Source organism: Erpetoichthys calabaricus, chromosome 8, assembly GCF_900747795.2.
Source record: "Erpetoichthys calabaricus chromosome 8, fErpCal1.3, whole genome shotgun sequence".
Taxonomy (NCBI): Eukaryota; Metazoa; Chordata; class Cladistia; order Polypteriformes; family Polypteridae; genus Erpetoichthys; species Erpetoichthys calabaricus.
The window spans coordinates 16565188-16589907 of NC_041401.2; the positions used below are offsets into that span (position 1 = coordinate 16565188).

The following is a 24720-nucleotide window of genomic DNA, read 5'->3' on the forward strand; positions in this document are numbered from 1 at the left end:
TTTCAGACAGAAGTTTTTGTGTCAGTATTGATGATTTTACTTCCACCTCTGTTGCCCTCCCCTGGGGGGTACCACAGGGCTCCATCCTGGGACCTCTTCTGTTCTCCTTGTACCTGCTACCACTCTGCACTAATTTTCGGAAACACGGTATTTCCTTTCATCTTTATGCAGATGACTGTCAGGTGTATTTCCCACTGAAGCGCCAAGGTCCATGTTCTGTCCAGCCCCTGCTTGATTGCCTTATTGACATAAGGAGTTGGATGGCACTACATTTTCTAAATTTTAATGAGAACAAAACAGAAGTCGTGCTATTTAGGCCCAATAGCACCAGCGGGACCCCTTGCATCGACCTTTCCACTGTGGCTCAATTTGAGAAATCCATGATCACAAAATTAGGTGTAAAAATGGACTCCACTTTTAAACTTGATAGCCATGTGAATGCAGTGGTAAAATCTTGCTTTTTCCAGTTGAGGCGGCTGTCAAAAATCAAGCCTGTGTTGTCTAAGCGCAACCTTGAAACAGTGATACATGCTTTTATAACATCTCGTCTAGATTACTGTAATGCGCTTCTTTTTGGAATTAGCCAGGCCTCCATGGCTTGCCTACAGCTGGTGCAAAACGCTGCTGCTCGATTTTTAACTGGCACAAGAAAGCATGAGCATGTTACCCCAATTTTGGCTTCCCTCCACTGGCTTCCAATTCGTTTTCGAATCCATTTTAAGATCCTTGTATTTGTTTTTTAATCTCTTAATGGGTGTGCCCCTCTTTATTTGTCGGAACTGCTGCACCCTTACGTACCATCTCGCTCCCTCAGGTCAGCAGTCCAGATGCTTTTACGCGTTCCCAGGGCACGATGCAAACTCCGAGGTGATCGAGCTTTTTCAGTTGTAGCCCTAAAACTCTGGAACGATTTGCCATTGCATGTTAGGCAGGCTCCTTCGCTAGCTGCCTTTAAATCCTTTTTAAAAACACATTTTTACTCTCTGGCTTTTAATCCTGTATAATATGTTGGCTATTTGTATACTTTTTATACTTTCTATTAAGAATGTCTTCAGCTCTTATGTGTTTATGTGTTGTTTTTCTTTGTACAGCACTTTGGTCAGCCTTGAGGTTGTTTTTAAAGTGCTTTATAAATAAATAAATAAATATATATATACTGTGTGCACACTTTTATAGCATTCCTAGCACTGAAACTCAGGCCATTTGTAGTTCCTGGTAGGTGGCTCCTGGTACTTTTATGAGGTCCATAATGGGTGATGAATTGTGTTGATTAGGTCACCAAGCACTGCCACCACCTTATAAATCTTTCAGTAGTTTGGACTTTGGGCACTTATTGGTGAAGATGGAGTGCCACACTTCTCACAGAGTTGTACAGGAGTTCAATGATTCCTGAAAACAAAGTTCCTGCAGGGGGAACCCAGCTTATGAGAGGCCCTAAGATAAATAAAGGCTGATATTAATTGTGCTCTTGATTTCATTGTCATGTGCATTTTAGGCCAATATCACTTTACATGACTTCTAGTCATGGGGTTTCTCAGATAAGCCGATCGCAATTGCTGATCACATCGCTGGAACATGTTGATTTATACGACTGAAAATGGCTGCCCATGTCACATTTAGCGAAGCTATTTTTAATAAACTAGGGCTGCACTGCTCTCTTCGCTCACCAACCTCCCTGCCTATGCTACACGCCAGCAACTTCATGTCTCTGCCACTCGCAAACAACAAATCTTTTAATTCTGGCGGATAGGCCTCTTCATTGGGAACAAACACTACTTTTCCCTGATGGCAACACTAATTAGACGATCTACAAGTCTCTGACTTAAACTTGAAAGCCAAACAATATCTGCATGTCAACTATGTCCATATTTTTGATCTATTTTCGCTTTTACCTTTTCGTCAATATCACATTGAATTTTGATTCCGTGTTTGGAATTACATTGTGACAACGCAACGTATAACTGCTCGTGAGTGAATATCGTTTCTTTCTCTCTACACAAACTGTGTCTGACAATAGCATTCACACAAATGAGAAATGATTGAACCGTGTGCGCGGTTGTATGTTTTAGATCTGGGCGGGACATTTCCAAATCACTTTGTATAACGTCTTGTCTCGCGGGGCTTGAAATTTTCACTTTCACCAAACATCAAATCTTTTCATTCTCGTGGATACGCCTCTTCATTTGGATGAAACTCTACTTTTCCCTGATGGCAACACGAATTAGATGATCTACAAGTCTCCGACTTAAAGTTTAAATCTGAATAATATATTCTCTCTCATTTCACCGTTCCGTTATTTCACCGAGTAATAATTTCCATTTGTTTGCGCTAATGCGATCTTTACTATCCTTTTTTTGAGACTTTTGAATTTCCGTACTTCCATTATCTCTAACCTGCTCTGCATGTGTATCGCGCCAATGTTTTTGAACTCTTTACGACGTTCTACTTTGTCATCTACTCTTTGTCTTTTATTTCCGGCCCCAGGCGTGGTTAAATCGCTTGGCACCACGTCTCGTCTCACCGGACATTAAATTGTCTCTCTTCAAAAGATCAAGTCTCATGACAGGATAAAAAGAGTCGTCTGCCAAGATTTTTTTATTATAACAGAGAGATATAAATGATTTGGAAAGGAATAGAAATAACAAGCGGGTTACATTTGCAGATGATACCAAGATAGGAGGATTGACAGATAATCTGGAATCTGCTGAATCATCACAGAGGGACTTAGGCAACATACAGGCTTTGGCAGATTTGTGGCAGATGAAACTTAATGTCAGTAAATGTAAAGAATTACATGTAGGAAGTAAAAAATGTGAGGTTTAAATACACAATGGGAGGTCTGAAAATCAAATAGTATGCCTGATAAGAAGGATTTAGGAGTTGAAGTGGAGTCGACGCTATCAACTGCCAGTCAAAGCCACTAAGAAGGCTAACAGAATGTCAGGTTATATAGCGCCTTGATGTGTGGAGTACAAGTCACAGGAGGTTCTGCTCAAGCTTTATAACACACTGGTTTGGCCTCGTCTGGAGTCCTGTGTGCAATTTTGGTCTCCAGGCTACAAAAAGGACATAGCAGCACAAGAAAAGGTCCAGAGAAGAGCGACTAGTCTGATTCAGGGCTACAGGGGATGAGTTATGAGGAAAGATTAAAAGAGCTGAGCCTTTACAGAGATTAAGAGGTGACCTGACTGAAGTGTTTAAAACTAAGAAGGAAATTAGTCCAGTGGATCGAGACGGTGACTTTAAAATGAGTTCATCAAGAACACAGTTAGAGACTCCTTAAGGGTAAATTTCACACAAACATTAGGAAGTTTTTCTTCACACAGAGATCCACAGATACTTGGAATAAGTGACCAAGTAGTGTGGTAGGCAGTAGGACTTTAAGGACTTTCAAAACTCGACTTGATGTTATTTTAGAAGAATTAATTGGACAGGACTGGCGAGCTTTGTTGGACTGAAAGGCCTGTTCTCTCCCAGATTATTCTCACGCTCTAATGTTCTAATTTTCTTCTGATATTCCTTTGTTTGGTAATTATGTACTACTGTATGTCTTTAAATATCAGAATGTTCCTTGTGTTTTGTGGGTGGAGCCTCAAGAGGGACCTTCAAAACTCGACTTGATGTTATTTTAGAATAATGGAGTGGACAGGCCTGGTGAGCTTTGTTGTTCTAATGTTCTAACATGCCGACTGTCCAGCACAGTTGACAGCCAATAGCGTACTGCCTGGCAGAGATAGTGCTGTACCGGTGCTTTGCGAGAGGTATATACAGTTGAGTTGTGTCAGCAATCTCTGCCCTTTTTTCCTCTTTCCATTCTGTTTTAGTATGTAAAACATGAGACATCAAACAGACAAGCTCCTCGGGGGGCCACTGGATTTCACAGTGCCATGACCAGAAAGGGAAGATCCAGCTCTGTGCCTCACTTGGTGGCTTTTTTGAGCTGTGGTTGGAAAAGGAGAGATTGTTAAAGTGGGCGCTTCCTCTCCTCCCACAGAGGTCCTGATTATCTCAGCAGAGCCATGAAGGTGACCAATACAATACGCAGTGAGCATGTGAAGGCTCTGGACCCGCAGTTCTGTGTCCATGAAGTAGCAGCGCTTACCACTGCACCGCCATGCCTGCTATGTCATGCACTAAACAGAGCAAATTCTGAGAATGAAACTGGAGGGAGCTTTTTGATTGGGTGTCCAATAGTAGGAAAGTCGCTATGTAAAATTAGATTTGCTTTGACAGCACTTTGCAGTAATTAATGGTGTGGAAGGCACTCTATAAATGAATGTTTACTGTCCTGTGTGGCCACCAGAGGGAGCTCCAGCTGCCCAAACCCCAACACAGACAGACACAGACACATGTTTTGCCCCACAGCACACATTTATTACAGCAGGGAAGAGCTATTCCCTCACTCCCCACCGCAGCACCAATTCCAGAGCACCAATACAAATAAGACACCATACTTTCTTCTTCATTCTCTTCCTCATTCAAGCTTCATCCTCTTCCACCCAACATTGGCTCCTTTTATGCTGTTCCTGGGAGTGCTCCGGGTGGCTTGTTAGCCAAATTTGGAATCACCCCTAAGTTTTGTAGAAACCCAAAGTAGGGCTCTGCAGCTCGCCCTGGTGACCCCCATGGAACTCAACAGGGCTGTACCAAACTCCAACTCCCATGAAGCCCTGCAAGAATCTGTGGAGCCACAGCAACCCAAGGGGGGCAGCTGTCTAGTGCTCCGGGGGTGGCTGTGTCCTGTGCACATCTGCTCCCCTAGGCCTTCTGGCATATCAGCCTCCCGGCCGGGCACGGGCCTCAGCGTTCTGTCACACCTGTTATTCTTCATTTCTTGCATATTTTAATGACGATTACCATCTTAAACTGCATAAAATGCCACCAACTCTTTATTTTTTCTAAACTCCAATTGTTTTTTTGTTTTTTTTACAGCTTATCGACTATCGCATGGATTTTAGCCGATGGTGGTCCAAGGAAATGAGAACTGTGAAATTCCCCTCCCAGGGAGCAGTCTTTGATTACTTCATCGACACAGAAACCAAGAAGTTCACTCCATGGTCAGAGAAGATTCCTGCCTTTGAACTGGAGCCCGACGTGCCTTTACAGGTAAAGGTGTAACGACGGAGAAGGCGAGCGGCATAAGATGGCTGCCACCTGTGCCCTACCATCACTTTGCTGAACTGTTTTCCTGTCTGCTATTCTGAAGTTTTTATAGGGGGTGGCAGAGGTAAAAAAACGTTAAAGATTTAACAAAGGGATCCATTTTGTTCCAACCCAGTTACTTAATTAGCCAGGGGTCTGTGCCAATAACAATAATATACATAAGTGTTAATTGTAATTCTGAGCTGTTCACTACCTGCACACTTTATTGTGTTATACAGATAAATTTGCCATTTTTTCCCATCAGTCTCCACTCAATAACCCATAATGCCAAAGTGAAGACGTGTTTTCAGAAAGGCTTCCAAATTTATTAAAAAATCAAAAACTGAAATCTCTCCTTCCTAGAAGTGTTCAGACCCTTTGCTTTGGCATGTCACGTTGTACTCAGCGGCCCTCTGTTTGCTTTAATTCTCCTCAAGATGTTTCTAGAACTTGAGTGGTGTCCATCAATTGAATTGACTTGATATTATTTAGAAAGGCCCACCTGTCCCTGTGTATAGATGATCTCACAATTCACACTGCATGCCAGGACAAAGAAACGAGCCATGAAGTCCAAGGAGCTCTCTGTAGACCTCCGTGATCAAATTGTGATGAGGCACAGATTCGGATGAGGGGATCAAACCATTTGTAAAGCTTTGAGTGTCACCGGGAACACAGTGGCCTCAAGAATTAGGAAATGGAAGACGTTAGGAATCACCAGGGCTCTTCCTAGAGTTGGTGTACCTATCATGAAAGGTGCCAACTAACCTCTTAGCTTCTGTTTTTAAGGAGGGATATGAAGAAATGTCCGAAATCAGCTATGTAACAGTTACAGTATCCGTAACCTCTTACCCGTCTCACTGTCCATATTCTACCCTGCGTATTCAACCCTAGGGACCTCTAATGTCTGGCTGCTCTTTGGCTGGCTGGGTCTTCCTTTTATTTTCACTCCTTTACCTCAACCCAGTCTGCCATCCACATTTACATTTATTTTCTTGGCAGACATTTTATCCAAAGTGACTTAAAAATGGCAAAAATAATTGAGTAACATTAGGCCTGGGCTTGTTTGTTCAGCAAATGTAAAAGAACAATATCTATCTATCTATCTATCTATCTATCTATCTATCTATCTATCTATCTATCTATCTATCTATCTATCTATCTATCTATCTAGTAACAAAAGTTGACTGCAACAAGTTAAAAGTTACAATCACAGAGTGTAAGCCCACCAATAGAGGACTTCATAAAGCGTCCTTTGTGGCCTTATGGCACTGCAGCTATACAAGGACTGACAACCCAGCACTTGGCAACACTAGTCATCAATAATCAGACAGAGACATTGAGTTTATCCATCCATCCATTATCCAACCCGCTGAATCCAAACACAGGGTCACGGGGGTCTGCTGGAGCCAATCCCAGCCAACACAGGGCACAAGGCAGGGAACCAATCCCGGGCAGGGTGCCAACCCACCGCAGGACACACACAAACACACCCACACACCAAGCACACACTAGGGCCAATTTAGAATCGCCAATCCACCTAACCTGCATGTCTTTGGACCGTGGGAGGAAACCGGAGCGCCCGGAGGAAACCCACGCAGACACGGGGAGAACATGCAAACTCCACGCAGGGAGGACCCGGGAAGCGAACCCGGGTCCCCAGGTCTCCCAACTGCGAGGCAGCAGCGCTACCCACTGCGCCACCGTGCCGCAACATTGAGTTTAAATTTTGACTTAAAAATTGGATTATTTTGCCTAATAACTAAAGGCAGCAAATATAAGCAATGCAAATAATTAGGCAACTTGAGTGGGTTCATGCTGTCTTCATTGAGAGATTGGCTCAGTTCATTAGATTATAGATTATATATCCTCAATCAAAAAGTGAAACAAAGGAGTTCTTGCCTGAAGACGGAGCTACTGGGAACATGTCCATCAGCTGAGCAGACAGCAAGAGCCATTTAACTGACTGTGGCTCCTCTCGAAGTGTCACAAAGGCAGAAACCAAAAACTCCACCCTGCAGCAAAGCACCAACTGAATTAAAACTGAAAACTGAAATGAGACCTTAATTGAAAAAAAAAGTTCTAATAAAAGGCAGCAACTCTCTCCCCAGTTTTTTGCTTAATCATTTGTTCTTATTTTTATCCAAAAGCCTGGATACTGGTTGCTGCACACTGACATCTTAAATACCATCAGTGACCGTGACGTCGTGCTGCTCAATTCACAGTAACTTGTGTTGACAGATTTTCCTGTAGCACAGCATGCAGATAAGATCTGGAGTCAGATTTCCTTTCCATGGCTAACCAAGCAGAAGGGATGATTTGAACTGTGGTCGCTTTCCAGTGTTTTAGGGTCCATGTTTGTGCAGCCCAGTACAAGAACTGAAAGTTAGGTGGTCCCATGTCACCTGCAGCTTTAGACTTCAGTAGAGTGATTTATTTCAATGTGTGAACATTCAGAAGGCTCTGGTAGCCTGCCAATGACTTTAAATAGCAGAGTCAATCCGTGCTGTCACAAATGAATGATGGCTTCCTGTTGTCTGGTGGTTTACGTACAGGAGAAAGTGAAAGAGATGGAGTGGGAGCTGTCCTAGCAGGAAGTGAGGCCAAGAATCTTCTGGGAGTTCCCTTCCACTCTACAGGACATGGAAATTGCGTTAGGGGCAGCGTCACCGGAAAAACCAACTCTGTGTTTATGAACAGACCCACGAGACACGTGTGACACGCATGTCTGTGTGTGTGTGTGTGTGTGACTCTTTATCCAAAGTGAGTTAAAAATGGCAAAAATAATTGAGTAACATTAGGCCTGGGCCTGTTTGTTCAGCAAATGTAAAAGAACAATATCTATCTATCTATCTATCTATCTATCTATCTATCTATCTATCTATCTATCTATCTATCTATCTATCTATCTATCTATCTATCTATCTATCTATCTATCTATCTATCTATCTATCTATTATATAGTGCCTTGCATATCTATCTATCTATCTATCTATCTATCTATCTATCTATCTATCTATCTATCTATCTATCTATCTATCTATCTATCTATCTATCTATCTATCTATCTATTATATAGTGCCTTGCATATCTATCTATCTATCTATCTATCTATCTATCTATCTATCTATCTATCTATCTATCTATCTATCTATCTATCTATCTATCTATCTATCTATTATATAGTGCCTTGCATATCTATCTATCTATCTATCTATCTATCTATCTATCTATCTATCTATCTATCTATCTATCTATCTATCTATCTATCTATCTATCTATTATATAGTGCCTTTCATATCTATCTATCTATCTATCTATCTATCTATCTATCTATCTATCTATCTATTGTAGCGGTAGAAGCGTTGCTTCGCCTCTTGAACCCTCAGATACCACTCCAGACACTGGATAAAAGTCCAAGACTTCTTTATTAAATAACAATAACGTGCACAAAGCACCCTCCACTCCACACTACTCATAAACTCAATCAACACAACAATAATACTCTCTCCTCCTCGCCCAGACACTTCGCCCTCCTACCTCCCAGCTCAGCTCAATGTCTGGGCTTACCCATGAGTCCTTTATACCCCCTGATCCGGAAGTGGTTCCTGCCCAACAGTCCACAGTTCCTTATTCCTTCTGGGTCAGGGTAAACAGTCCTTTTCTTCACCCCGGGAGCACGTTGTTTCTTCCCGTCACGTGACCATGACGTACTCCCGGTTATAGGGCACATACGAGCCTACGAGCCCCCCTACAGTGATGCCTGGTGGCCCCCAAGGTATCCAGCAGGGCTGCGTATAAAAACTACATAGTCCATGAGGCCCTGCTGGAACTCGGGGGACGTTCACGCTGTTGGGTGAGCTCCTCCTGGCGGCCTGGGGGTGACAGCCTGAACCGAAAGCCGGCAATCCACCACACTATCTATCTATCTATTATATAGTGCCTTTCACATCTATCTATCTATCTATCTATCTATCTATCTATCTGTCTGTCTGTCTGTCTGTCTGTCTGTCTGTCTGTCTGTCTGTCTGTCTGTCTGTCTGTCTGTCTATCTATCTAGCTGACTATACTAAAATATCTATCTATCTATCTATCTATCTATCTATCTATCTATCTATCTATCTATCTATCTATCTATCTATCTATCTATTATATAGTGCCTTTCATATCTATCTATCTATCTATCTATCTATCTATCTATCTATCTATCTATCTATCTATCTATCTATCTATCTATCTATCTATCTATCTATCTAGCTGACTATACTAAAATATCTATCTATCTATCTATCTATCTATCTATCTATCTATCTATCTATCTATCTATCTATCTATCTATCTATCTATCTATCTATCTATCTATCTATCTATCTATTATATAGTGCCTTTCATATCTATCTATCTATCTATCTATCTATCTATCTATCTATCTATCTATCTATCTATCTATCTAGCTGACTATACTAAAATATCTATCTATCTATCTATCTATCTATCTATCTATCTATCTATCTATCTATCTATTATATAGTGCCTTTCATATCTATCTATCTATCTATCTATCTATCTATCTATCTATCTATCTATCTATCTATCTATCTATCTATCTATCTATCTATAAAAATCCCAAGAATAATCTTCTACAAAATAACCACTTTACTCAGACTATACATTAATCAGATTGCTGATGAGGCTAAACTAAACGCTTGCCCCCTATCCCATACTGGATTAATGTTCATATTCTTTCGTGTATGTATATATATATATAATGTATGTTTATGTGTGTGTATATTTATTTGTCTGTATATATAAATACAGGAATGACAGGTTGTTAGACAGAAAGGAAATTTATTGTCTGTGGACAACAAAAAAATTGGCATGTGCCTCGATGTGTGGGTAGCAGAGTTTTAGTCAGTGCTAGCCGAGCTCCGTCCGACGGGTTGCTGTAGCCAGTAATGATGCCTCCTTCTCGGCACTGTAGAGAAAGAAGGAGATGACAATAATAGCAGCAGCGCCCCCTCTTGTCTTGGCAGGTTATTACATATCTTGACTGAGACTGTGAGAAGGTCCTCCAATATGCATGTGTATATGTATGTGTGTGTATACATATCTTTATATTTATATTAATAGAATATAGATAATAGATTGTACTTTATTTGACCCCAAGGGTAAATTAAAATGTTACAGAAGCTCAAAAAAAGCATAAATATTATAATAAACCACAACCTCTCAAACACACCCAAGAACTTCTGGCTTGGATAATATGAGATCTGCTGTCTTATTTTTTTAACTCTATACTATACATATCTATTTTTTCAATTAACATTGAGTTATATTGTCTATGACTAACAGAAGTACAGTCTAATATAAAAAGGTCATCCTGCATCCCCCCATAAAAAGCCCACTCCTAAACTCCGCAGAGGCCCGCTGTTCTTGTGCTGGCGAGGACATGACTTCCGCAGCAGATGAAGCGGTCAGCGCACTTTGGGACGGCAGCCCGCAGACAGGTCACGATTAAGACGAGAGGCCTAATAAGAATTCAAGGTTGCCGAGGACTGGAGCTGGCAGCGGGCGGCCGGCCCCGAGCCCCTGAGAATCCCTCGTTGGCCGTTTCATTTTTTATTGTCGTCGGTATTTGTTCTGAACTGCAAATTAACGGCCTTCCTTGTGCTTTTCAGTTTCTTCTCCGAGGACAAGGCTTAAATTTTATCTAAGTGCCGGGATTTACTGCCTTGCCATATTTCACAAGGCAGAATCAATAATGTGACTGAAGTGAAGAAGATAAAAATTTATGGTATCTCGCAATTTAATGGTTGAAAAGATGCAATTTGAAAGATCATAAATTGTGAAGGAGTTTATGCTTCATTGCCTCTGATTCAGGGCTTACTGTTAGAACTTGATTTGTGACTGTCTGTAAAGTGTGATTAATGGTGTGATCAATGCGCGCCTTGATGCAGTGCACTAGTCCTAACGCTCTTAATTAGAATAAATAAAATAAATTGACTGCAGCTTTATAAAAACTCTGTAATGGTTAAAATCAGAAATGTCATTCCCAAGCTACAATTTAGCTCCTCTGTAGCGGTAGCCACCTACATATCATTATTCTTGACAGATTACAAAAAAAAAAGCTGCCTAAATAGTCTGCTGAAGTATATGCAAGCAATACAAAAGAAAGGAAAAGGAGACAAGCGGGCGCCTTTAAATTGACTGCTTGTGTTCAACCCACGTAGAAATGGTGGTGGGGGGGGGGGTAAAAAAATAATAAAGTGGCGACTTTGACTTGAATGGCCGCCGCAAGGGAGGACTTCGAGGAAGAATCAAAGGCAGCACTTTAGTTGGGAGCTCGAGTCTGTTTCAGTCCAGGATTTGCACCTTCTTGGTTGTCGTTTCGTCTGTAAATTTTTGAAACCCAATTTTGACCCCCCATGTTTTCTCCTGCTGGCTTTGTTTAGTCTAAGAACGTGACGTGTTTTTTGTTTTGTAATGGATGTGCTCATTAATCGCTGGCTTTGTTCCTTCCCTCCAGTGCAGTTCAGATAGTTGGCAGTACCCTAAACTCGATGAGTGTGTTAGAACACGGAGAGTGCGGTCTGAGAAAGACACTACATACCCTCATCGAGCAAATTCTTAGTACCATCATACCAATGACTAGGCAGGACCTCCTTTTGCTTTCCTCAATTCCATGAGATGTTGGAAACATTCCTATGAGATTCGGGTCCGTGTTGAGGTTCGTCAAGATTGCAGACCTCCGCAGCTTCAGTAGCTCTGCTGGACAGCCAATTGGATTGCAGGTTTGTGTCACCCTCCTCCCCACCAAACCCTAACCTTAAACCGTAGCGTAACCAGGTGTCATCACTGACGTCTAATGTAAAGTGAGAACCTCCTCAATGGAGTGGAGTGGAGCTCTGGAGGTCTGCAGTGAGAGTCTATCGTACCTTGACTCTATTAGGTTTCCGCTCCACCTCATCCCAAAGGTGTCCTATTGGATTCCGATCCGGTGACTGGGAAAACCCACTAAAGAACCCTAAACTCATTGTCATGTTTATGAATCCAGTTTGCTTTGGGATGCGGTGCAATTACAGACACTCCACAAACCTGCCTGTCTGGCGCCAACCATCATTACACGCTTGGAGAGTCACTGAGATCACATTTTGTCCCCACTCTGGTGTCTGATGTAAACCTGAACTGGAGCTCCTGACTTGTTATCTGCAGGATTTTACGCATCGCACTGCCGCCGCCTGATTGGCTGATTAGAAAACTGCATGGATAAGCAAGTGCACCGGTGGGCCTGATAATTGAATTCATTCCTTCACTTTGCAGTCCCACGTATTCTTGTGACACTTGTGAGGTGTCCTGTGCTCTGTGACCTTTAGAGGGCGTTGCAGCAGCCCACCTACATATCATTATTCTTGACAGATTACAAAAAAATACTAAAAAGCTGCCGAAATAGTCTGCTGAAGTATATGCAAGTAATTCAAAAGAAAGGAAAAGGAGACAAGCGGTCGTCTTTAGAATTGACTGTTTGTAGAAAGGGGGTAAAAAATAATAAAGTGGCCACTTTGACTGGAATGGCCACCGCAAGGGAGGACTTCGAGGAAGAATCAAAGGCAGCACTTTAGTTGGGAGCTCGAGTCCGTTTCAGTCCAGGATTTGTACCTTCTTGGTTGTCGTTTCATCTGTAAATTTGTGAAACCCAATTTTGACCCCCCTGTTTTCTCCTGCTGGCTTTGTTAAGTCTAAGAACGTGACGTGTTTTTTGTTTTGTAATGGATGTGATCATTAATCGCTGGCTTTGTTCCTTCCCTCCAATGTGGTTCAGATAGTTGGCAGTACCCTAAACTTGATGAGTGTTTTAGAACATGAAGAGTGCGGTCTGAGAAAGGCGCTACATACCCTCATCGAGCAAATTCTTAGGACCACCATACCAGTGACTAGGCAGAACCTCCTTTTGCTTTCCTCAATTCCATGAGATGTTGGAAACATTCCTATGAGATTCGGGTCTGTGTTGAGGTTCGTCAAGATGGCAGACCTCCGCAGCTCTTAGCTCTGCTGAATCTGTCTTGTGACACTTGTGAGGTGTCCTGTGCTCTGTGACCTGTAGAGGGCGTTGCAGCAGCCCACCTACATATCATTATTCTTGACAGATTGCAAAAAAATACAAAAAGCTGCCGAAATATTCTGCTGAAGTATATGCAAGTAATACAAAAGAAAGGAAAAGGAGACAAGCGGGCGTCTTTAAATTGACTGTTTGTAGAAACGGGTGTTTCCTTAAGAGACATTAGCTCTCTGGAAATGTGTTCTTTTCAATTGTGGCATTTTAATTAACCTGAATTTAAACAATTATAAAAAAAAAAGGTATTATCCCCCTCCAGCATGCAATAAGACGGTTACAAGATTTACATGAGAAGTAAAAAGGATCATCTAGCTCTTTATTGATGGGTTCACGCGGTATTACAAACGGGAAGCTTATGACAGACATATCAAGCATGTGGGAGACTTGACCTAACGCAGTCTGCCATCTTTCGTCGCCACACTGAAAGGATTTTAATCGGACAGAAGACATAATCTTCTGCCCGGCCTCAGACAGAAGACATAATCTTCCATCCCGGAAGCTTCAAAGTGTTGGCCGTAGGTTCATCCTCATATACTGGTCGCTCCATGTACAGGTGCTTGGCTCCGGATCTAAACAAGGACAGGAAAGGACTCAAATCCCACCTTCAAAAACACAAGAATAGCACAATGCCTACATACAGTTCTCATTCTCCCAACAAGGCAAGAGAATGTTGTACTGACAGAAGACAGAAATATACAAGTCTGTCTTTAGGCTGACTATTCAATTCTCCAGTTGACTTTGGCTCTCTAGTCCTGTGCTTGGCTCGGCAATTCTAAATACTGATGCTGTGCCCCTGTGTGCCATTCTTGGTTGGCCTGTATGAATGAGTCCATAACAGTGGGCACAGAGAACAGTGACATTAAACTTAATAAAACATAGTATAACAGGGGGGGTAAAAAAATAATAAAGTGGTGACTTTGACTGGAATGGCCGCCACAAGGAAGGACTTCGAGGAAGAATCAAAGGCAGCACTTTAGTTGGGAGCTCAAGTTAGAGCTCAAGTCCACTCCTGACTCCTCGATTTGTGCCTTTTTGGTTGTTGTTTCGGTTCTAAGTTTGTGAAACCCAATTTTGACCCCCCTGTTTTCTCCTGCTATGAACATGATGTGCTTTTTTGTTTTTTAATGGAGGTGCTCATTAATTGCTGGCTTTGTTCTTTCCCTCCAATGCGATTCTGGTAGTTGGCAGCACCCTGAACTTAGTAAGTGTGTTAGAACACGGCGAGTGCGGTCTGAGAAAGGCGCTACATACCCTCATCGAGCAAATTCTTAACACCACCATACCAGTGACTAGGCAGAACCTCCTTTTGCTATCCTCAATTCCATGAGATGTTGGAAACATTCCTATGAGAGTCCGATCCATGTTGAGGTTCGTCGAGAAGGCAGACCTCCGCAGCTGTGCAATTCAGTAGCTCTGCTGGACAGCCAATTAGATTGCAGGTTTTTGTCACCCGAGTCAGATAACTCCTCCCCCCAAACCCTAATCTTAACCGTAGTGTAACCAGGTGTCATCACTGATGTCTAATGTAAATTGAGAACCTCCTCAGTGGAGTGGAGTGGAGTGGAGTGGAGCTCTGGAGGCCAGCAGTGAAAGTCTATTGTACCTTGACTCTACTAGGCTTCCATTCTGGTGTTTGATGTGAACCTGAACTGGAGCTCCTGACTTGTTATCTGCAGGATTTTATACATCACACTGCCGCCGCCTGATTGGCTGATTTGAAAACTGCATGGATAAGCAGGAGGGCCTGATAATTGAATTCATTCCTTCACATTGAAGTCCCACTTATTCATGTCACCTCTTGTGAGGTGTCCTGTGCTCTGTGACCTGTAGAGGGTGTTGCAGCAGCCCAAACCCCAGACACAACTCCACAGGCACAAGTTCCGGGTTCAAATAATAATTTGTTTTCCAAAAGTACCTACAACAGGTTGCTCAAACATATGCACAAGCACAGTATACTTGTTATCTCTCTTCTTTTCTTTTCTTCCTCCTTCCACTCCTCCTCCTTCTTCTACCCACCTGAGTCAGAGCGGCTCTGTTTATCTGAGACCCTGACGTACTTCTAGTCCCAGGGCACCTCCGGGTCACGTGAAAGGCCTCATAGTAGGGCAGCAGCACCCCCTTGGTGGCACCCATGGAATCCAACATGGCTCCTCTATAATTTGTTACTAACCCTCACCTATTCTGTTTCTCTTCTCGGTACTCAAACATGGCACTTGGTGCCACGGCCCACCTGCCAAGTTGTTTTGCCTGCCTAAGGTAAAGTCATCCCTGATGGAGGATCGCAGGAATTGTGGGGTAGAGGGGTCCTTTCATTGGATTGGCTGGCCAAGCAATGTTTCAGCTGTGGAATGGCCAATTGGGGGAGGCAGCTTGAGGGCTAAGGTCTCCAGGACTCTGAACAAATCCAAATCCTATTATGTGATATCATCTACTGTTAAATTCTGCTCCAAACTTGTAAATTTTTTATTTTTATACTGTATTGAGGATTTGTTGTGTTCTGTGTATTGTATTGTATTTACCCCCTTCTTTTGGACACCCACTGCACGCCCCACCTACCTGGACCAAGGTTTCTTCCATTTTTTTCCCTAGAAGGGTTTTTTTGGGAGTTTTTCCTTGTCTTCTTAGAGAGTCAAGACTGGGGGGCTGTCAAGAGGCAGGGCCTGTTAAAGCCAATTGTGGCACTTCTTGTGTGATTTTGGGCTAAACAAAAATAAATTGTATTGTATTGTATTGTATGGGACTACATCTAAAAATGAGTCTTGAAGGTATCCACATGGGTACCATAGCCCAGGGATGATGCCACCCAGTGTGTTGGGAGAGACACTGATCTGAATAACTCATCTCCCCCATCTCTCCATCATGCTAACCTCCCGGCCAGGTAAGGATCTTCAGTTCATCCCTGCTGGCATGTCAGCATTTTCACTCTGAGGCTGGCACCTCCTGCCTAAGGCTAGGAACAGCCTGCATTTCTTTTCAGCCATTCAGAAAATTAGCCTCCAGGCCAGGTAAGCAATCCCAGTCGCGACACCAGCCAACACCTGCCATCCATCACAGCTCTTTCTCGCCCATTTAGGTCTGCTGGTAAATGGCGACTGGTGATGCCACCTCTGCATGGCATCAAATCTCAGGCCCGACACTTATTGTGTGTAGCTCAGGGCTGGTGGAACGAGCTGTCCACCTCCATTTGAGCTTCTAACTTCCTCGGTGTGTTTAGAAGTGTTTGAAGACCCCCTCGCTTGGTGAATTTCTTTCTAACTTTTGATGAGGTGGCATCACCAGCCACCATTTATCAGCAGACCTGAGTGGGTGAGAAGGAGCTGTGATGGGTGGCAGGTGTAAGCTAAGAATTGTAACTCGCTTGTATTTTGCTTAGAGATCTCCAATGGGATGATCAATTCTGTCTCCTTGTCCTGTCCCACAGACTGATGTTTACACAATTATTCCAACTTTTTTGGACAAAAACGTCTGCTGAGTAAATAAATGGAAATGATTCCAATCAAGGGTGTTGTGGCCTGACCTAGCACTACCATAAGAAGACCAGGAAGCAACCCTGGGTGGGATGCCAGTCTATGAAAGGGCATCTGTACAGTCGTGGGCAAACATTTTGAGAAGTATTGGTTTTCACAAAGTTTGCTGCTTCAGTGTTTGTAGAACTTTTTGTCAGATGTTTCTATGGTGTACTGAAGTAGAATTACAAGCATTTCAGATGTTTCGATGGCTTTTATTGACAATGACATTCAGCTTATGCACAGAGTCGATCTTTGCAGTTGTTGGCCCTTCTTTCTTTTTCAAGACCTCTGCAAGTCGCCCTGACAGGCTGTCAATCAACTTCTGGATCAAATCCTGACTGATGGCAACACATTCTTCCATAATCAATGCTTGGAGTTTGTCAGAATTGGTAGATTTTTGCCTCTTGTGGATTGACCACAAGTTCTCAATGGGATTAAAGGTCTGGGGAGTTTCCTGTCCTGGGACCCCAAACTTTGATGTTTTGTTCCCCGAGCCATTAAGTTATCACTGCATGCTGGATTGTTCATTGTTGGTCACCAAACTGTTCTTGGATGGTTGGGAGAAGTTGGTCTCGGAGGATGTTTTGGTCCCATTTTTTATTCATGGCTCGGGATCGGGGCACCACCAGTGCAGAGCTGGCTCAAGGAATTGGTTTCTGCTCTTCTCTCCACATGGTCTACAAGCACTTCCAGGTCATGCCATATGTCTCCTTTAATGGCACCCCCTGGTGGTACCCATGGTACCCAACAGGGCTGAGATATCAAACTCCAAGTCCCATGGTGCCCTGTGGGCCTCTGTAAATCAGGGAAACTGCCATCTAGCATTTTGGGGGAGGCAGTGCCCTAAAGCAGCCACTGTCCCTCATCCTTTCATCTTTTGCTTCCGGTCCTCCCTCAAAGGACCAAAACAGTCAGTGAGTCCTGACGGCCCTGGAAGGTGGATGATGGAAACTCGTAAATCGCTTACTGCTTTATGTACCTGGCTGAACATCAATGATCCATGACTTCCTTCAATGAAAGAGTAGCAGCGTTTGATACGACGGATCACAGTTTGTCATCTTTTTTTTGTTTTTCTGATGTTAACCGGCATCCATCCCTGCAAGCTGGTCCTCCAACTTATAGGGAAAACATGGGGGCTTGTGACAGGATTGACACTCCAGCCACCATTAAAAAACCTCCCACTGTTTAGTGTGGTGCTGAGGGGTCACCCGCTGCACTTGGGTCCCAATCCGGGTGTGGTGATGTCGTGTGGTGGGTGTGGCAAACCATTATCCGCGCATGCTCCCCTCCTAGATTTAATTTGAAATGGATAAATTTGCTATTCTTTCCCATCAGTCTGCACTCAATAACCCAAAAGGACAAAGTGAAAACGTTTCCACAGAAAGGGTTAGCAAATTGATTAAAAATCAAAAATCAAACTCTCTCCTTCATCGAAGTGTTCAGAAACTTCATTCAATACTTTGTAGAAGCCCCTCCAGCTTTGAATCTTATTGCATAAGTCTCCAGAACAACAACACCATTTATTTCTAGAGTACCTTTTCATACAAATGGTATAGCTCAAAGTGCTTTACAAGATGAAGAAAGAAAAAAATAAAAACAAGATTAGGCAATGCTAATGTGAATTTCCCCCTGGGATTAATAAAGTATCTATCTATCTATCTATCTATCTATCTATCTATCTATCTATCTATCTATCTATCTATCTATCTATCTATCTATCTATCTATCTATCTATCTATCTATCTATCTATCTATCTATCTATCTATCTATCTATCTATCTATCTATCTATCTATCTATCTATCTATCTATCTAGCAAGGAATAAAGTCCGATGGCTGGGAGGACAGAAAGAAACAAAAACAAAAAAAACTCCAGAGGGGCTGGAGAAAAAAACTAAATCTGCAGGGGTTCCAAGGCCACGAGACCACCTGGCCAGCCCCCTCTAGGCATTCTACCTTACATCACTGATCTCAATCAGTCCTCATGGTTTTCAGGCTTCACATGAAAGAATTAGACAATGATGGTCATGTGGACCTCTGGCCTTTGATCCACCAATGTAAGGACTGCACAGGGCTTTGATGGGGTGGTGAGGGCACAGATCACTACCACAAAAAACCAGAAAAAGAACAGCAGAGAAAGTAGGTGTTGGTACGGATTGTGGAGCCACCAGGAATGATAATGATAATTCAATGCATATGCAGAATATCAGGGTTACACTAAAATTAAGCTATGAGAAAGCCATGTTAAAGTAATGAGTTTTTAGCAGTTTTTTAAAGAGCTCCACCGTATTAGCCTGGTGAATTTCTATCAGTCAGCTAATCCAGATTTGATGAGCATAACAGCAGAAGGCCGCCTCACCACTTCTTTTACGTTTAGCTCCTGGAATTCTAAGCAGACACTCATTTGAAGATCTAAGGTTCCAATTTGGAGTGTAAGGTGAAAGGTATTCTGAAATAAAAGATGGAGTAGAGAAGAGTGTCAGGAGTGATTGTGATAGACGAGTATCAGCAAGAGTGAAAGGGAAGGTCTACAGGACGGTAATGAGACCAGCTATGTTATATGGGCTGGAGACGGTGGCACTGACCAGAAAGAAGGAGACAGAGCTGGAGGTGGCAGAGTTAAAGATGCTCAGATTTGCATTGGATGTGACGATGGATGGACAGAATTAGAAATGAGGACATTAGAGGGTCAGCTCAGGTTGGACGGTTGGGAGACAAAGTCAGAGAGGCGAGATTGTGTTGGTTTGGACATGTGCAGAGGAGAGATGAGGGGTATATTGGGAGAAGGATGCTAAGGACAGAGCTGCCAGGGAAGAGAAAAGGCCTAAGAGAAGGTTTATGGATGTGGTGAGAGAGGACATGCAGGTGATGGGTGTGACAGAACAAGATGACAAGGACATAGGAAGATATGGAATAAGATGATCTGCTGTGGCAACCCCTAACGAGAGTAGCTGAAAAAAGAAGAAGAAGAAGTAAACTATAAGCAGTATTTTAAAGTCAATTCTAAATGGCACAGGTAACCAGTGTAGTGACGCTAAGACTGGTGTGATGTGCTTTGGATTTTCTTTTCCTAGTTAAGATTCTGGCAGCTGCATTCTGCACTAATTGTAACAAATTAGGTCGTCCTGAGAGGAGTGTGTTACAGTAATCTAGTCGACTAAAAAACAAAAGCGTGAACTCATTTTTCAGCATCTTGCAATGTTATAAGAGGTCTGACTTTTGCTATATTTCTTAAGTGAAAAAATGCTGTCCTAGTGATCTGATTAATATGTGATTTAAAATTCAGGACAAAGTCAATAATTATCCCTAAATTCTTTACCTCTGTCTTGATTTTTAATCCTAATGCATCAAGTTTATTTCTAATATCCTCATTATATCCATTTTTGCCAATCACTAAGATTTCTGTTTTCTCCATATTTAATTTAAGAAAATTACTACTCATCCATTAGGAAGCACAAGTAAGACATTGGGGGTTAGTGAACCAAGAGAGTCGGGGTCATCAGGCGCTATTGATAATTAAAGCTGCGTGTCATCAGCATAGCTGTGGTAGTTCACCTTGTGCTTTGAGATAATCTGACCTCATGGAAGCATGGAGATTGAAATGGAGCAGCAGGCCGAGAATAAGTCTTTGTGCTACACCATATATAGTATCAGGTATCTCTGAAGTACAATCACCACAATTTCTTTACACAAAGAACGACAGACACTTGGAATAAGTGACCAAGTAGTGCGGTGGACAGTAAGACTTTTGGGACTTTCAAAACTCTTTTTAACTTGCACTGTGTTTTTATCGGTGGCATGGTGGCGCAGTGGGTAGCGCTGCTGCCTTACAGTTAGGAGACCTGGGTTCGCTTCCCGGGTCCTCCCTACGTGGAGTTTGCATGTTCTCCCCGTGTCTGTGTGATTTTCCTCCTGGTACTCCAGTTTCCTCCCACAGTCCAAAGACATGCAGGTTAGGTGCATTGGCAATTCTAAATTGTCCCTAGTGTGTGTCTGTGTGCATGCCCTATGGTGGGCTGACACTCTGCCCGGAGTTTGTTTCCTGCCTTGTGCCCAGTGTTGGCTCGGATTGGCTCCAGCAGACCCCCGTGACCTTGTAGTTTGGATATAGTGGGTTGGATAATGGATGGATGTGTTTTTATCATTCTTTAATTAATGTTGTTTTTATCAGTATGCTGCTGCTGGAGTACGTGAATTTCCCCTTGGGGATTAATAAAGTATCTATCTATCTATCTATCTATCTATCTATCTATCTATCTATCTATCTATCTATCTATCTATCTATCTATCTATCTATCTATCTATCTATCTATCTATCTATCTATCTATCTATCTATCTATCTCGACTTGATGTTTTTAGAAGAATTATGTGGATAGGCCTGGTGAGCTTTGTTGGACTGAATGGCCTGTGCTCGTCAAGATTGTTCTAATGTTCTAACTAACAAAGAATTTTCTATTTTTAGACAGTCATGGAAGACCCCTGTATCTAATGATGAGTTCACAAGTAACACTCCACTTCCACAAGCAAGACATTGGGGGTCAGTGAACCAAGAGAGTCGGGGTCATCAGATGCTATTGATAAATACAGCTGTGTCGTCAGCATAGCTGTGGTCGCTCATGTTATGCCTTAATCTGACCTCATGGAGATTGAGAAGAGCAGTGGACCCAGGAGAGATCCTTGTGGACCACCATATAGAATATCAGGTGTCTTCGGAGTATAATCACCACAACTAACAAAGAAGCTTTGCACACCTAGATTGGGTGCGGTTTATCACATTCTTCCTGGCAGATCCTCTCAAACTCCATTAGATTGGAATCAGAAGCGTCTATGAAGTGCCATGCTGAGGTCTCTGCACTGATGTTCTATGGGGTTTAAGTCTGGGCCGGGCCACTCAGGGACACTCCCAGGACTTGTCCCGAAGCCACTCAGGTGTTGTCTTGACTATATCCTTCAGGTCATTGTGATGCTGAAAGGTGAACCTTCGCCTCAGTCTGAGATGGCATCTTTTCTTTATGGACCTCTCTGTGATTGGCTGCCTTCACCCTTCCCTCAACTGTGACCCTGATATGCTGCTGGCACCAGCATACCTCACTGTAGGGATGGCATTAGGCTGGTGATGAGCAGTGCCTTGGAGTTCTGCCCAAAGAGTTCACGTTTTATCTTATCAGACCAGAAAACCCCATCCTCCTGCTCTCAGAGTCATTTAAACCTTCGTAGGCCTTTTGCTCTCTAGCCCTTCTACCATAAACACCTGACTGATGCTGAGATGGTTGTTCTCCCCTCTAAGCAGAGGAGTTCTGAAACTCTGCTACAGTGACCATTGGGTGCCTGGTCACCTCCTTGACCGAGGTCCGTCCTGCCTGGTTACTATGTTTGTCTGGATGGCCAACTCTAGGAAGAGTCCTGGCGGTTCCAAACTTATTATTGAGGCCGCTGTGCTCTTATGAACACCCAGATCTTTAGAAACGGTTTGACCCCCTTACCCTGATCTGTGACTCACCTCAACTTGATCATGGAGGTCTACAGAAAGCTCCTTGGACTTCATGGCTTGTTTCTTTGTCCTGACATGCATTGTGAATTGTGGGAACTTCTACACACAGGGACACACATGGGACCAATCATTAGAACATTAGGACAATCTGGATGAGAACAGGCCATTCAGCCCAACAAAGTTCACCAGGCCTATCCACTTAATTCTTTATTTTTATTGAATTTATTAGAAGCAAATAACCTTCCATACAAGCAAGTCACATTTTTACAAAACTAAGTTCAAATCAAATCAAACCCCCACCCATTTGAAAGAGAGCTAGGCCAAAAGAGTAAAACCTTAATGGCAGGAAAAATAAGTAAATATATACATAAACCAGCTGAAATACCCAACGTTGTCCGGGAGGAAAAATAAAGTGTTTTATTTTTTTAATTGTTAGAAAATTATATATAATTAAAAAAAACACAACTTTATAAATAAAACTAAATTAACAAACAATGAAGAGTCACTAACGTGCTTGTCTTGCGGCCTTGCATGTATGTTATCATCCAGTTAACACTCTGAACCGGCCAACTCTATTTAATTTGAAAAGCAACAGGCGGGCGCAGTGCTCAAACATAAAGAATGCTGGCAGTCACCTCCAGTTCGCCCTCTGGTGGTCGTTCCGAGTGTCAACTGGATGATAACGTGCATACAAGACCGTAAGATCACCCCCCACCCTACCCAGAAGAGGGTGGGTTAGGGCAGATTTCACCCCACAGTATTTTTAGTCAACCAATGAGAAATGTGTACCAAGTTTCATGAAAATCGCTCCAGCCATTCGGAAGTGATGCTGGAACATACACACATACATACACACACACACATATATATTGACTTTTATATATATAGATAAATGGATAAAAATAATTATTGACCCCCTTCTTTTGACACCCACTGCACGCCCAACCTACCTGGAAAGGGGTCTCTCTTTGAACTGCCTTTCCCAAGGTTTCTTCCATTTTTTCCCTACAAGGGTTTTTTTGGAGGAGTTTTTCCCTTGTCTTCATAGAGAGTCAAGGCTGGGGGGCTGTCAAGAGGCAGGGCTTGTTAATGCCCATTGTGGCACTTCCTGTGTGATTTTGGGCATAGAATAATAAATTGTATTGTATAATTACAATAAATAAGGGAACAGAATCCACTTCCTCAATTTAAATGCTTATTCTAAAATGTTATTGATTAGGTCCTGCCTGGTTTTTAAAAAGTTTTGCACAAATCCTCTAAGAGAGAATCTGATTTTTTCCAATTTCAAATAACATCGGTTACCCCCTGACTTAACAGAGGTCAGCTGGGATTCTGCCAGTTAGGGCAAGACAAGTCTACGTGCCAATAGTGAATTAAAGGCAATTCATTCTTCTAAAATAACATCAAGTCGAGTTTTGAAAGTCCCTAAAGTCCTCCTGCCTACCACACTATTTGGTCTCTTATTCCAAGTGTCTGTGGTTCTCTGTGTGAAGAAAAACTTCCTAATGTTTGTGTGAAATTTCCCCTTCACAAGTTTCCAACTGTGTCCCCGTGTCCTTGATGAACTCATTTTAAAGTCACCGTCTCGATCCACTGGACTAATTCCCTTCATAATTTTAAACACTTCAGTCAGGTCTCCTCTTAATCTTCTTTTGCTTATACTGTAAAGGCTCAGCTCTTTTAATCTTTCTTCATAATTCATCCCCTGTAGCCCTGAATCAGCCTAGTCGCTCTTCTCTGGACTTTCTCTAGTGTTGCCAGGGGCAGACTGGCCATTAGGGCATCTGGGTAATGCCCGGTGGGCCGTGGACTCTGGTCTGGTCATGGGCCGGCCGTTTCATGAAATAAATTTTTATGTACTGGTTACTGTTTGACATTAAAATTCCATCCATCCATCTATTATCCAACCCGCTGAATCCGAACACAGGGGTCTGCTGGGGCCAATCCCAGCCAACACAGGGCAGGAACCAGTCCCTGGCAGGGTGCCAACCCACCGCAGGACATACACAAACAGGCCAAATTAGAACCGCCAATCCACCTAAGCTGCATGTCTTTGGACTGTGGGAGGAAACCCACGCAGAGAACATGCAAACTCCACACAGGGAGGACCCGGGAAGTGAACCCAGGTCCCCAGGTCTCCCAACTGCGAGGCAGCAGCGCTACCCACTGCACCACCGTGCCGCCCAAACATTAAAATTAATTTTCTAAACTACTAAATATTATCTGTCCGGTACTGTGATTTCTATAGTCCTATATAATACTGTATACTGTATTACATCATCAAGTTGTTTTTGTTGTCAGTATACAACGTTGCAGCAAAAAATTTGGTGAAATCTGCCTTTTGCCGATTTCTGTTTCGATACCGCTACATTTCAGTTAGCATATACATTATTGCAATTTATTTTATCTCATATCTAGTATTTAAATTCTTCGTTACTAATAATTAGTTTACATATTGTATTATGCAT

At 42.7% G+C, this 24720-nt stretch overlaps 1 protein-coding gene across 1 annotated transcript in view; it reads left to right on the plus strand.

Moving 5' to 3' along the window:
* The window catches only part of dnah9l (dynein, axonemal, heavy polypeptide 9 like), a 514436-nt gene that overhangs the window by 201692 nt on the left and 288024 nt on the right, over window positions 1-24720 (plus strand). The window contains exon 33 of the mRNA XM_051930607.1: window positions 4933-5106. Coding sequence (XP_051786567.1) covers window positions 4933-5106 — 174 coding nt within the window. The remainder of the gene's footprint in view (window positions 1-4932; window positions 5107-24720) is intronic.